Below are 14,317 nucleotides of genomic sequence, written 5' to 3'. Positions count from 1 at the left end.
GGTGATAGTGGTTATGTTGGAAATTTCCTCCACCATTGTGCTGGTGTTGTCTATTCCTTTCTTCAATTCTGTTAACCATTGTTTTATATATTTTTCAGGTCCATCATTTGGTGTGTAAATGTTAACCAAGATTGTGTCTTCTTGATCTATTGTAATGTATGTAATGCCCTTCCTTATCTTTGATGGTGGTTTTCATTCTGAAATCTATTTCACCAGAGATTAATATTGCCACTCCTTCTTGTTTGTGGTTTCCATTTGCCTGGTATATTTTTTTTTCCTTCTCGCCCTTGATTTGGAGTCTGTCTTTCTATTTTTTAGATGTGTCTGTTGTAGGCAATATATTGATGGGCTTTGTTTTTTTATCCATTCTGCTACTCTTTTTTTTTCCCCTCGATTGGCTCATTTAGTCCATTCACATTAAGTATGATTATTGTCAGGCCAGGTTTTTTTGTTTCCATTTTGCTGTGTTTCTTTTTCTGTTGTTTCTGGCTACTATGGTGCATGCACTTTTGTTTGGCGTCTTCATGTGAAGGACTTCACTTAAAATTTCTTGTAGTTTTGGTCTTTCTTTCACAAATTCCTTAAGTTCCTTCTTTTCTGCAAAGGATCTCATTTTTCCTTCGCATCTGATGAAGAGCTTGACTGGGTACAGGATCCTTGGCTTGCAATTCTTTTCTTTCAACTTTCTGTATATGCCATCCCATTGTCTTCTAGCTTACATGGTTTCTGCTGAGAAATCAGAACTTTATCTAATTTTTTAGATAAAGTCTGTCTTTCTCACATTGCTTTTAGTATTCTATCCTTATCTTTTAATTTGGAGAATTTGACTATGTCTTGATGTTTTTTATTTTTTGGCCTAGCCTATTTGGTGTTTGCTGTGCTTCTTGAATGTAGATTTCCTTGTTCTTACCAGGGACGTTTTCTTCTAGTACTTCTTCCACAATTTTCTCAATGAATTCCCTGTCACTCCCATGTTCTGGAATTCCAGTGTTAAGCATGTTGTTCCTTTTGATGTCATTGCACATGATTCTAATGTTTTCTTAATTTTCTTTACATATCATCTCTGATTTGTCTTCTAGTATGTTTCCAGTAAGGCTCTTGTCTTCCAGCTCACCACCTCTCTGCCCCATTTCTTCAGCTCTATTTTTTTTTTCTTTTAAAGAAACAAAGGAAGCCATAAGAGAGTATCAGCTCTACTTTTTTGTCCCACCAGCCTTTTGGACACTTTTGCCATTTCAGTCTGGATTGCATTTTCATGCTTTTTTCCATGTTATTTCAGTCCTGTGTTGGCTGTACACTGTTTTGTGATGTTCTTTTAAGTCCTTGTACCTCTGTTCAAGTTGCTCCTCATCAATATATTTTTTCTGGATTGCTGTCTCTGGGGTATTTGCTCTCTTAATGACTTCCATTGTTTCTTCCATCATTTGTATCTTCTTTTGTAGCTATTCAAATATGTTCACATCAACATGTCAATCAAGAGGCGAATTGCACTGGGAAAGTCAGCTGTGAGGGACCTCTCAAGAATACTGAAGAGCACGACGTCAGGCTGGAGACTAAGGTGCGCCTGATCCGGGCTATAGTCTTCACAATTAGGTGCTATGCATCAGAGTTGGACAGTGAATAGGGAGGATAGAAGGAGAATTGATGCCTTTGAGCTGTGGTGCTGGAGAAGAGTATTGAATATACCATAGAACTGCTAGAAGAACAAACAGGTTCATCCTTGAGAGGATGAAACCAGGCTGCTCCTTGGAGTCAAGGATTCTGAAGCTTCATCTGACATACTTTGGGCATGGTGCAAGGAGGGACTGGTCCTTGGAGAGGGATATAATGTTTGGCAGAGTGGAGGGGCAGCAAAGGAGAGGAAGACCTTCAATGAGATGGATCGAGTCTGTGACTGGAGCAGTGGAAATGAGTGTGTTTGGGATGGTTAGGTTGGCACAGGATAGAACAGTGTTTAGAGCTTTTGTACATAGGGTCGTTATGATTCACAAGTGACATGGATGGCACATACCAACAACAACAAAACATATATGTTACTCTTATGTTCTCATATATTAAAATAATGAAGCAGATAGAGTAGGCCTCCATTGATACTTTCTTATTCATGAGAAAAATAAATTACAGAAAGACAAGGTGTTTGTATAATGTTACATTACTGGTCGGTGAAGAAGGTGGAACAAAGGGGCTGGTATACTCTTTTCCAATCAAGTATCCTTCTTCCCCAACCCCCAACCCCCGATTTTATTTTTTAAAAATTTTTAATTTTAATTGTTATTTTAATGAAAGTTTATAGAAAAGTTGGATTTTCATTAATTCCTTGTTGCTCCCTCCCCTTCTAACAGCTCACTTTGTTTCAGTATTCATCCACTGTTGCACAATTCCCTCCCTCCTCCTCCTTCCCCTCCCTCTCCTCCAGCCCTCTTTGCAATGTACCACTTATTCTGGACTGCTGTCTTATGTGTAATTGGGCATCCTTCTTAATAGAAGCAGAAGCCCCAGCTCCAAGTTCTCCAGCTCCTTCACTGTACAAGGCAAAGGCCTGTACCTTCCTTGTATCTTTGAGTGTAAGGGAAAAGGCCCCATTCAGAGGAGTAGCAAGGTACAGGAGTGAAAAGCAAAGGGGATCAAGGGCCCAGAAGAATTAACCTCTTATCTGAGTGTCAGTCCTCATCAGACACACAGAGAGAACTTCCCTCTGGTCTCTTAGGGCCACTGTGGAAGCAAAAAGCAATGGCCACCTCTACAAAGTCAGGAATTCGTCAACTGACAGGATGCACATAAAGATTTTGGAGGGGCTGTGTGTGTTGCCATTCTTGGCTATGTAGCTCCCATTCTGTCTTGTTCATAACCTGGGCTCATCAAACTGGTTCCCATGTGGCCTCTTTGTCTTAAGAGTAATTTTAGATGGAATTACCAGAAAACAAATTCTAAACATTTTATTTGAGCCAAGCTTGAACTTGTTGTTAAGTGCCATGAAGATGAGTACAACTCACAGCAATGCTGTAAATGGCACATCTGACTCCTGTTTAATCTTGTGTCATCCTTATCAACTCTGATATACATGAACTCATTGCTGCAGTCATTGTGTCAATCCATTTCATTGAGGGTCTTCCTCTCTTTGCTGACCCTTCACTTTTCCAAGCATGATGTCCTCTTCCAAGGAACTGCCCTTCCTAACAACATGCCCAGCATATATGAGGTGAAACTTCACCATCCTTGCCTCTGAAGAGCACAATGGCTATATTTTCTCCAAGATATGTATTTGTTCTTTTGGTAGTCCAAGGGAAATTCAGCACTCTCCTCCAACACTACAAGTCAAAGATATCAATCATTCATATATAATAATTCTTATTCATTGTAAAATTTTCAGAAGTACAGCAGTTGACTGAAAAGACCACGACATGAATCAGGTGCACCTTAGTCTTTCGGTGGACATTACTGCTATTCAGTACTTTGAACAGCAGACTTCCCCAGAACAATACGTCTTTTGATTTCTTGACTACCAATGGTCTGGGTACCAATGATGTTAATTGTGGATCCAAGTAAGATGAAATAATTGGTAAAGTCAATCTTTTCTCCAAATATCATGTTTATTGTCTTGGTGCTCACTAAAGCTAAACTGGAAAAGCACAAATTTAAAAGTCTGCAAGCATTAGAAGGGAAGAGAAGAAGGATCATATAATGACCTGGACAAAGTGACGTGGAAGATAAGTGGCAATCACTGAAAGTTTATGAGAAATAGAGTACCAGGGCTGGAGAAAAGGAGTTCCTGTGGCAGTTAGGACATCAAACTGGAGGAACAGTGGAATAGGAGACAGCAGGTGGTGCAGCTGGGAAAGACTAACTAATCTTTGACATCAGAGATAGTTAAAATCAATTGTCTGTTTTTCATGTTTTGCCTCCATCTGCACTGTCAGCTAACCTATCTAGCTGGTGTTGGGATTGCTGCTCTACATGACCCCAACACACAATGTTCCCCTTGGATCCCCACACATTTTTTTAAAAAGAAAGAAAAAAGGGGGAGCCATTATTTCAGAAGTAGATGGCCAGTCTTGCTTGCCAGTCTGCCTTCATCTGGAAGCTCCACTGAAACCTGTCAGCCTGCTGGTGTTTAAAATACTGGTGGAACAGCTTCCAATATCATAGCAATGCGAAAGTTACCACAACATGGCAAACTGACAGGCAAGTGGTGAAGATCAATGATAAAGGGAATCCCCTCAATAAGACAGACTGACACCGTGACTACAATGATGGGAGATCATGAGGATGGCACAGGATATCAGGTAGGGTTTTCATTCTGTTAATCACAAGTCAGAGCCAACTCAACAGCACCTAATAACAATGATCACGCATAAGGATCCCACACCTCCCACTCCATTAGATTGTTCCACACTGGTGAAGGGCAAAAAAAAGCCAGATATCAGTCCTCGCTCACTCATTCGCTTATTAATCCATTTACTTACCCATCCATCAAACAGTAACAACCACCTCTGTGACTAGCTCTGGATAGTCTGCATATCCAGTAAGACATATCAACTAATCACTGCAGTCAAGTCACTTCTAACTCTTAACTCACAGGGACTCTCTACTGGTTTCCAAAGCTGTAAATCTTCAAGGGAGGAGACCATTTCCGCTCCCCCTCCCAGGAATTGGCTGGTGGATGTGAACTGCCAGAACAGGTCACTGATTATTCTAAGGGGTTTACAGACTCCTGGGATAGATCTCAGTTCTCACTGCCATCGAGTAAGAACTGACTCACAGTTGACCCTCCAGTGAGTTTACCAAGGTTATAAATTTCATGGAGGAAAATTGTCTATCTTTCTTCCACAGAGCAGCTGGTGGATTAGAACCACATGCCTCTGGATTGACAGGTCAACTCCTCATCTACTAAATAGGACTTGTGATAATAAGGAGGGAGCTCTGGTGTCTTAGTGGTAAGGGACTGCACTGTCAACTCAAAGGCAAACAGTTTGAATCCACCAGTTGCTCCACAGGAGAAAGATGGACAATGTCCTCCTGTGTTGATTTACAGCCTCAGAAAACCCACACGAAAGTCATCTGTGAGTCAGTTTCAAATCAACAGCATATAGGAGAAAATCTCCTATGATTCAGTTCTAACTCAACAGCATATAACAATAGTTGTTGTTTTAGGTAGGTGCCATCGAGTCAAGTATGACTCATAGCACCCCTATGAACAAAAGATCTGAACCCTGCCATCCTCACACTTCCTGACACCCAAGAGCCCATTGCAGCAGTCACTGTGTCAATCTACCTGGTTGAGGGTCTTCCTCTCCTTTGCCAACTCTCCAGCAACAAGCCTCATCATTCTTGCCTCCAAGGAACACTCTGACTACACCCTCTCCAAGACATATGTTTGTTTCTTAGTTGTTCGTTGAATGTTCAGTGCTCTTCTCCAACACCACAGCTCACAGGCATCAATTATTTTTCTCGCATCCTTATTCACTGTTCAGCTCTCAGTTGCATAGCAAGTGATCAGAAAAAAAATATGGTCTGAATCACAGGACACTCCCGAATCCTCAAACTGACATCATTACTCCTCAATAATTTTAAGAGGTCCCTGACTACAGACTTTCTCAATGCAGTATGTCTCCTTATTTCCTTATTGCTGGTACCAAGGGTGTTAATTGTATATCCAAGCAAGACGAAGCTGTTGACAATTTCAATATCCTTTCCATCCATCATGGTGTTGCCTTTCAGTCCAGTGGTAAGAGTCTTTGTTTTCTTGACACTGAGATGTAATCCATATCAAAGGCTGCATTCCTTGATCTTCTGCAACAAACACTTCAAGTCCTCCTAACTTACAGCAAGAAAGATTGTGTCATCTTAGTGAAGGTTATTAATGAGTCTCCCTCCAATCCTGATACCATACTCCTCTTCATAGAGTCCACCTTCTTGAAATTTGTTCAGCGTACAGATTGAATAGGTATTGAGAGAATACAACCCTGACACACTTCTTTCTCAATTTTAAACCATGCAGTGATCCCCTGCTCTTTTTGCACAACAGCCCTCTGGTCCAGGTATAGGTTCCACATGAGCACAATCAAGTGCTCTGGGGCTCCCATTCTCCTCAATGTCAGCCACAACTTGTTATGAACCACACAGTCAAATGCCTTTGTATAGTCAATAAACCACAAATAGACTTTCTTCTGATATTCTTTACTTTTAGCCAGGATCCATCTGACATTAGCAATGTTATCCCCGGTGCCATGGCCTCTTCTAAATTCTACTTGAACTTCTGGCAGTTCCCTATCTAAGTACTTTTCTAGCCATTTTTGAATGATCTTCAACAGTATTTTGCTTGCATGAGATATTAACGTAACAAATATTCAAATATACAGTCCTAACTCTGGAGCCAAAGGGGAAGAAACGAAGAATTTTTACCGAATCTTGCAGTCCAAAATTGACTGAACATGCAATCAAGATGTGTTAATGTGAAACAACTATATCATCTCACCCCAGTAAGAATAGCAAAATTTAACAAAACAGTAAACAACAAAAGGTTGTGAGGTTGCAGAAAAACTGGAACCTTATTTACTGTTGGTGGGAGTGTAAAACAGTGCAATCACTATGGAAGGCTGTATGGTGCTTTCTCAAAAAGTTGCGAACAGAAATATTATTTGACCCACCAATTCCACTACCGGGAATACAACCCAAAGAAACCATAACCGCCACCCAGGCAGATATAAGCACACCCATGTTTATTGCGGCTTTATTCACAATAGCAAAGAGTTGGAAACCACCCAAGTAACCATCAACAAATGAATGGAGAAACTATGGCATATTCACACAATGGAATACTATGCTGCACTGAAAAACTAGGAACTCATGAAATAGTATACAAATTGGGTGACCCTGGAGGACATTATGCTGAGTGAAATATCTCCGTCACAAAAAAGACAAATATGGCATAATGCTACTGTTATAAAACAGGACTGACATGCAGGCTGAGGTGAAGCTAAGAGGAGATAAATAATCTACATGGCATTGAAACAGACAAGGGAGAGAACTGTATAAAAGGAATATATGACTAGGTATTATTGGCATGACAAGAGTCCAGAATAAGAGCTTCATAGTAATGTGGTCTGGGGTAGAGGTGGGGTCTGTATAACAATCAAAGAACTTTTTCTCAAAGAAAAAGGCGATCTGGGAGGGAAGGGGGACAGGGATTAAAATGTGCAACAATGAATGATTGGAAAACCAAGTTCTTTATAAACTTTCATTAAAATCTTAATTTAAAAAGCAAGTATAAAAAAACAATAAAAAAAGATTTATTAATGATAACTAGAAACCGGAATGCAAAAGCAGGAAACAGTGCAGAAGTAATAGCAATTGGAAAATATGGGCTTGGTGATAGAAATGAAGTTGTAAGTAAAATGTTTTAATTTTGTATTTACAATAATTTATTTATTGCAAATTGTTGTTGTTGTTGTTGTGGGTTATCTTTGAGTCGAGCATGACTCATAGCGACCCTACAAACAAAAGACCTGAAGCCCCCTACAACCATCGATATTTATCAAAGTTCATAGAGTTATTGGGGGCATGTTATTTAAAAAGTGGATGTCACTCCTGCAAATACCGTTTTTAAAAGACACAAACAACTTTACAAATGGATCTCACCTAATAGGCTGCATAGGAATTAGATTGACTACATTTGTGGAAGAAATCGTTGGAGGAGCTCAAAATAAGTAGTCAAAACTAGGCCGGGGCAGACTGGGTTAGATCATCAATTACTCATATACAAGTTTAAATTGAGGCTGAAGAAAATTAAAATAAGTCCACAGGAATCAAGATATGATCTTGAATCAATTCCAACTGAATTTCAAGATCATCTTAGGAATAGGTTTGAAGCACTGAATACCAATGATCGAAGACCACACGAGTTGTGGGATGGTATCAAGGTTATCATCCACGAAGAAAGCAAATGGTTGTTAAAAAACCAGAGGAAAAAGAAAATATCAAAGTGGAGGTCAGAAAAGACTGTAAAAATTGGACTGGAGCGTTGAGAAGCCGAAACAGAAGTAAAACATGTCAAAGTAAAAGAGCTGAACAGAAGATTTCAAAGGGCAGCTCAGCAGGACACAGCAAAGTATAGTAACAATAGTACAAATAACAATAAAAATACAAACAGTATAACAACAGCAAAGTATAATAACAGCACACATAACAACAACAGCACAATCAGTATAACAGCAAAGTATAATAGCAACTGTACACATAACAAAAGCAACACAAAGAAAAAAGTGTTATGCCAGGGACCAAATCATAAAGCATTTGGCCAGAAAATATTTTGCTTGGCTCCATATTTATTGAAATGTGTTGCTGGTAGGTGCTGTGGAGTTGAGAAGAATTTGTAGTGACCATATGAACCCTCTCCTAACCTGTGCCATCCTTATCATCTCACTGTGTCAATCCTTCTCATTGAGGCTGTTTGGCTCCACTGGGCACTCTACAGGACAGGCCTTCTCTTATCATTAAGATTTACTGCCTTGGAAATAGAGGAGCATTGTAAGTCAGAATCAACTCAATGGTTGTGTTCTTGTTAGGTGCTGTCCAGTCATACAACTCATAGTGACCCTATGATCAATGGGATCTGAATCCTGTCCTATGTTGTGCCATCCTCATCATCTCTAACACACTTGAGCCTACTGCTGTAGTCACTGTATCATCCATCTTATTGAGGATCTTCCTCTCTTTCACCAATATTCCACCTTCCCAAGCATGAGGGTCCTCTCCAAGGAATAGCCTGTCCTAGCAACAAGCCCAAAGTATGATGAAGCATCATCATATGCCTCCAAGGAGTATTCTATCTTCATTTTCCCCAAGAAATACCTGTTTGTTCTTGCAGCAGTCCATGGGTTATACCTTATTGTTGTAAGGTTGTTGTTGTTATGTGCTGTAGAGTCGTTTGCGACTCATAGCGACCCTATGTACAACAGCCCTAAACCCTGCTCTATCCTGTGCCAATCGCATTGCCTCTGACACACCCATCCCGATTACCCCAGTCACTGAATCGATCCACCTCATAGAGGGTCTTCCCCTCCTGCGCTGTCCCTCTACTCTACCCAGTGTGATGTCCCTCTCCAAAGACCTGTCTCTCCTTGCAACATGTCCAAAGTATGTCAGACGAAGCCCCAGAATCTTTGCCTCCAAGGAGTAGCCTGGTTTAACCCTCTCTAGGATGAATCTGTTTGTTTTCTTGGCAGTCCATGGTACATAGCAATGTAATAATGAATCTGAAGTGCTTAGCCTAGCAGTTGTCACACTATTTGTTGTTATGTCCCATTGAGTCGTCTGCAACTCATAGGGAACCTATGTACAACAACTCTGAACCCTGTCCTATTCTGAGCCAATCTCATTATCTTAAACAGATTCAATCCCACTTCTCCAATCACTTGAGTCAATCCAACTCATCCTGGGCTTTCCTCTCCTGTGCTGTCCCTTCACCCAAGTATGATGTCCTTCTTTTAGGATTGGTCCCTCCTGACCACATGCCGAAAGTATGTGAGATGGAGCTTCCTGCGTTGTCCCTTCACCCTTCCAAGTATGATGCCCTTCTTTTAGGATTGGTCCCTCTTAACCACATGCCCAAAGTATGTGAGACGAAACTTCATAATCCTTGTCTCCGGGCAACAGCTTGGTTTTACTCTCTCCAGGACTGATCTGTCTGTCTCCTGTCAGTGCATGAATATTCAACACTCTTCTCCAGACCGACAACTCAAAGGCATCAACTCTTCTTCTATTGTTCTTAATCACCGTCCAGCTCTCTGATGCTTAGCAAGAAATTGCAAAGGCCATGGATCAGGCACACCTTAGTCTCCAGACTGACATCATTGCACTTCAGTATTCCAGAGAGGTTCCTGACAGTAGACTTTCCCAATGCAATTCATCTTTTGATTTCCTGACTGCTGGTGCCAAGGGTGTTGACTGTGGAACTTGTTAACAATCTCAATCTCTTTTTCATCTATCATGATGTTGCCAATTGGCCCAGTGGTGAGAATCTTTGTTTTGTTTTGTTTTTTTTATGCTGAACTTCAATCCTAGTTGTCACAATACAATAGTATTGGCTATTTCTAGCTCAGAGTACAAGTGAGGGCTACTGTCTCCAAAGGAAACCTCAAAAAGTGATTAGGATTTCACAGTGTGAGAAAAGAAGACATGCTTTACACAGAGAAATGCCTAAGGAGAGACAGAACGGCAAGTATCCTGTCCCAGTGGTCAAACAGAGGCTACATAATTAAGTGGAAAAGATGATCTAGGATGATTTTGAAAGTCAGACTGAGAACTGTCCAAGGCAATGTTTCCCAAAAGTACTGCTGAGTGATGGATTTAGACATACCATGGGCCGCCAAGAAAACAAACAGGTCTGTTTTGAAGAGGATGAAACCAAGTTTCTCCGTGGAGGCTAGGATTTTGAAGCTCCGTCTCACATACTTTAGGCATGTGGCCATGAGGGACCTTAAAGAAAGACATCATGCTCGGAAGAGTGGAGGGACAGCGTAGGAGAGGAAGACCCTGAATGAGATGGATTGACATAGTAACTGTGACATTGCGGGGTAGGTGTGTCGGAGTCAATGAGTCTGGCTCAGGACACAACAGGCTTCAGAGTCGCAGATGACTCGAGGGCACATAACCACCACCACCTTGGGAAGTGTAAAATGAGTCATGATGGAATGAAAGGGAGGGATAACCCTAGACTGGGATTTAAAAGCTCCGGAACAAACTTGAGTGGCACATCCCTCTGACCACTCTCAAAGCCTCGGTTTATCGATCCGCAAAGTGAGGTGTGGGGGTGCGGTCTCGCTGACCCCGGCCGCAGGCCCGCTGCCCTACGCAGCACAGTGACTGTCACCATGGCTGCAGCCATTCCGCCCCGGCGCTCGGCCTCCCTTCCTCCCACTTGGCCCCTCTCCTCACCACTGCTCAGCTTTATCTCTCCATGTCAACACGGCCCTCATCGCAGCTTCCCTCTCGCCTCGGACCCCTCCTCCCCGCCACAGCAAGGGCCTCTCCTCCGAGGGCCACTTTGGCTACCTTCGGTACCCTTGGCAACGCACATGCGTGGTAAGCCGCGCGCAGTTACAGGTTTCCAATGTGCATGTCTAAAAGAGAGTGCTGGAAAGGGAACAACGGAGAAATGGGAACGGAAGAATGCACTGCGCGTGCGCCAGAGGGGCACGTGATTCTGTGATGCACTATATGATTGGCTGAGCTGGAAAACAGGGTGCCTGCGACTGAGCAATTGGCCAGAAACCCTCGGCGCCGGACTGCCCATCACTTCCACGTAAAACACGCTCCGGCTCCGGAGACCTGCTTGCTGCCCTTATTTGCTGCAACTCTAGAAGCGCGACTGGGATGGAGAATCGGAGCCTGGGGGCCTGCGGAGATGACCCCTCCGTCGCCTTGAGTGAACACCGAGTCTCAGAGCGGCCATGTGACCTTCGGCAAGTTACTGGCCCCTTTCAGGCTTCAGTTTCACCACCTGTAAAATAAGAGAGTATAGTAGAAGGTGTGTGGGTCTTTCTAACTTGATGCTCTGGGTTCAACAGAGACCCCGAGAGCCAGTTCCTAGGACCCAAGGCTGGAGCGCAGGTACATTTCAGTGGCACCAGCTTTCATCCTTTCCCAAAGTAGTGATCTGAGAGAAGGGAGCTAGAGATCTGCTCGGGTTGTTTCTTTAGAAGACGTTGAGGGAACTGGACTTGAAGTTTGTATTCACCTGTGAAGCAGCCAGGGCAGCCCCAGAGTCAGGCCTTATGCGAAATGACAGAAGAACCACAGTCGTCGTTTCTGTGGAGCAGTTGTGGGGGTGTGGTGACCAACCGAAGCTTTCATGGGTGAACTTTCTCTTGAACACAGCTACTAAATGGCAGAACTAGATTTCAGTGCAGTTTATTCAGCGTTTATGCTGCTTGATTAGGTTTTGGTTTCCTTATTTCTGAAATAATTTCATCGGATCTGACCAACGCCCCAGAATTACTCTGAATTAACTCAGAAAACGTTGATTCTAGTTTTAGGCACTCTTGTTTTCCCCATCTGTTTTCTTTAAAAAAAAAATGTGGAGCTAGATGATCGCTGCCTATCTATTCAAATGTTAAAATGTGTGATTTAAAAAAGCAGCAGCAAAAAAATGTAGGACGCCCTTCAGGAGAAGACATTCTTGCTCTAGCTATGGCAGCAGCAGCCACAGCCAGAGTGGAGGACCAGAGACTGGACATGAGATGGAGTTGACTTATTACCTCCCATGGACAGAAGCAGAGCTAAACTAAGAGCCTTTGCCCAAGCTAGTTGGATACTTTGGGCAGGGTGAGGAGGAGGACTGGAAGGACTCAGAACTTTCTAACACTGGTCTAAAGCTATGAGGTTCAAGGGTGGGGTGTCTGTGTGCACATTTCAGTAGCTGTCCTTACTGTATTCTGCTACTGATCTGAATTATAATTCAGATAATAAAAATGTGTGATTTAGTGATTAAGAGTTTACAGAATTAAGTTTCTCGTTATAAGGGGAAGAAGTAATAAACCAAGATTTGTAGACTTAGATTCTGGTATCAGTTCTGCAAATAATCTTTTCTTTTTACTTATTATAAAATGAGAATAATCTTTGTCTTAATTACCACAAAAGGTTACCATGAAGGTCAGTATGAAATATTTAAAATCCTGTACCCTAAATTATTTACCTTTTGGAGGGCTACAGCATCTTTTGATAATGATGGAAACTCTACCTCAGAAATAAAGTAAAATTTTCACCTCCCTTATTTGAGGAGAGGAATGTTTCACTGACTTTTTTAAACAGTACTATATCTTGAGTTAACTAGGCCATACTGGTGTTAAGTTTGTGTAATAGTTTTCACTTAAATATATCTCACTTATCATAGACCGAAGTTGAATAAGCAGCAGGAAGTAAGTTTTAAATGAACTAATCATTTGCACTTTGTTTTCCAGTGAAGGAGATGTTGCTGTGGGTCCAGAAAGAGTGACAAATGAAGAAGAAAAAGAAGTGAAAAACAGCAACAGGTGTAATTCCCTGCTCCAAGAACCCATTGCTTCAACACAGTTTGGTGGCACTGCCATGACACAATGCCCTAAGTCTGTCCCCTGTGGTTGGGAAAGAGTTGTGAAGCAGAGATTATCTGGGAAAACAGCAGGACGATTTGATATATATTTTATCAGGTGAGTATGTGAGATGTTAAAGATAGCACACCCAGAACTACTTTTCCCCCCCAAGCATGTAAAGTAGCATAACCAGAATCTTGGCTTATTTTCTTCCCATAAAACAATTTTGAAAAAAAAAAACCCAAACAATTTTGGATTCTAACCCTTCAGTGTCACTAGCTAATTATAATGAATGGTTTGAGAGCAATTGTAAAAATTTCATCCCTCCTGCTATGAGGGTGAAGCTGCTTAAGTTTTACTTATAAAATTATACGACCGTGAAGGAAACCACTCAAAAGTACCCTTTTACCATCTCGAATTCACTAGCTTCTCCTCAAGAGAATGATGAGTAGTCCCTTGCCACATGATTTGCAGCCTTAGAAACCCAATGAAAAGTCACCTGTGCATTTTATTTCTATTTACCAACTAAATTTCCTTTCATTTTCTAGCCCTCAAGGACTGAAGTTCAGATCCAAACGTTCACTTATTAAGTTTCTAAACAAAAATGGAGAGACTTCTGTTAAGCCAGAAGATTTTGACTTTACCATTCTTCCAAAAAAAGACTTCAAATCAAGATACAAAGACTGTAGCACAAAAGCTCTCCCATCCCCAGTGCAAAAGAATGGCAACAATTCAAACCAGAAACTCAGGACACAGAAAGGGCTGAAGAAAGCTATGCTTTCTCTGCCATCCAGTGGTTCAGAACTGCAAGAGAGCAGAGGGCTATCCAACCTTACTCCTTTGAAAGAAGATGGAAGTGTTCCTGATGCTAACTCCATGAGGGTTAGAAAGTTGGAAGAAAAGACCATTTTGAAAGGAGTTCAAACTAAGAAAACTAAAAATGAAAGCTGCGAGAGTCTTTCAGGTTCTTTTCAAAGTAATCGAAAGGTAGAGTCTGTGTATAATAAAGCAGCTGTTGAAAGTGAGCCCGTTGCAGAGGAGCACCAGTTTGCTAGAACTCACTGCCTTTTCCGTGCCCCAGCGAGTGATGAGACTGCCAGTGGAGCAGATGAAGAAGGAGGACTTGTAAAAGAGAAACCGTTAGGTTCTGGATCAAATGCTCATTTTGAAAAACCAACTTCTGGCAGCATAAACAAATTATATTTGACCACAGAAGCAGAGTGTCACAAGAAACAGGATATTTTTTT

The 14,317-nt window shown here is 41.7% G+C and overlaps 1 protein-coding gene across 1 annotated transcript in view; it reads left to right on the top strand.

Moving 5' to 3' along the window:
• Positions 1-11,373: 11,373 nt before the first annotated feature.
• The window catches only part of MBD4 (methyl-CpG binding domain protein 4), a 7,542-nt gene continuing 4,598 nt past the window's right edge, over positions 11,374-14,317 (top strand). Inside the window, exons 1-3 of the mRNA XM_006901049.1 lie at positions 11,374-11,462; positions 12,960-13,187; positions 13,619-14,195. Of these exons, the coding sequence (XP_006901111.1) occupies positions 11,374-11,462; positions 12,960-13,187; positions 13,619-14,195 (894 nt within the window). The remainder of the gene's footprint in view (positions 11,463-12,959; positions 13,188-13,618; positions 14,196-14,317) is intronic.

This window comes from Elephantulus edwardii, unplaced genomic scaffold, assembly GCF_000299155.1.
Source record: "Elephantulus edwardii isolate Elephantulus edwardi_28Jun2011 unplaced genomic scaffold, EleEdw1.0 scaffold00306, whole genome shotgun sequence".
NCBI classification, from domain to species: Eukaryota; Metazoa; Chordata; class Mammalia; order Macroscelidea; family Macroscelididae; genus Elephantulus; species Elephantulus edwardii.
This window is presented reverse-complemented; position numbering and strand designations above follow the sequence as displayed.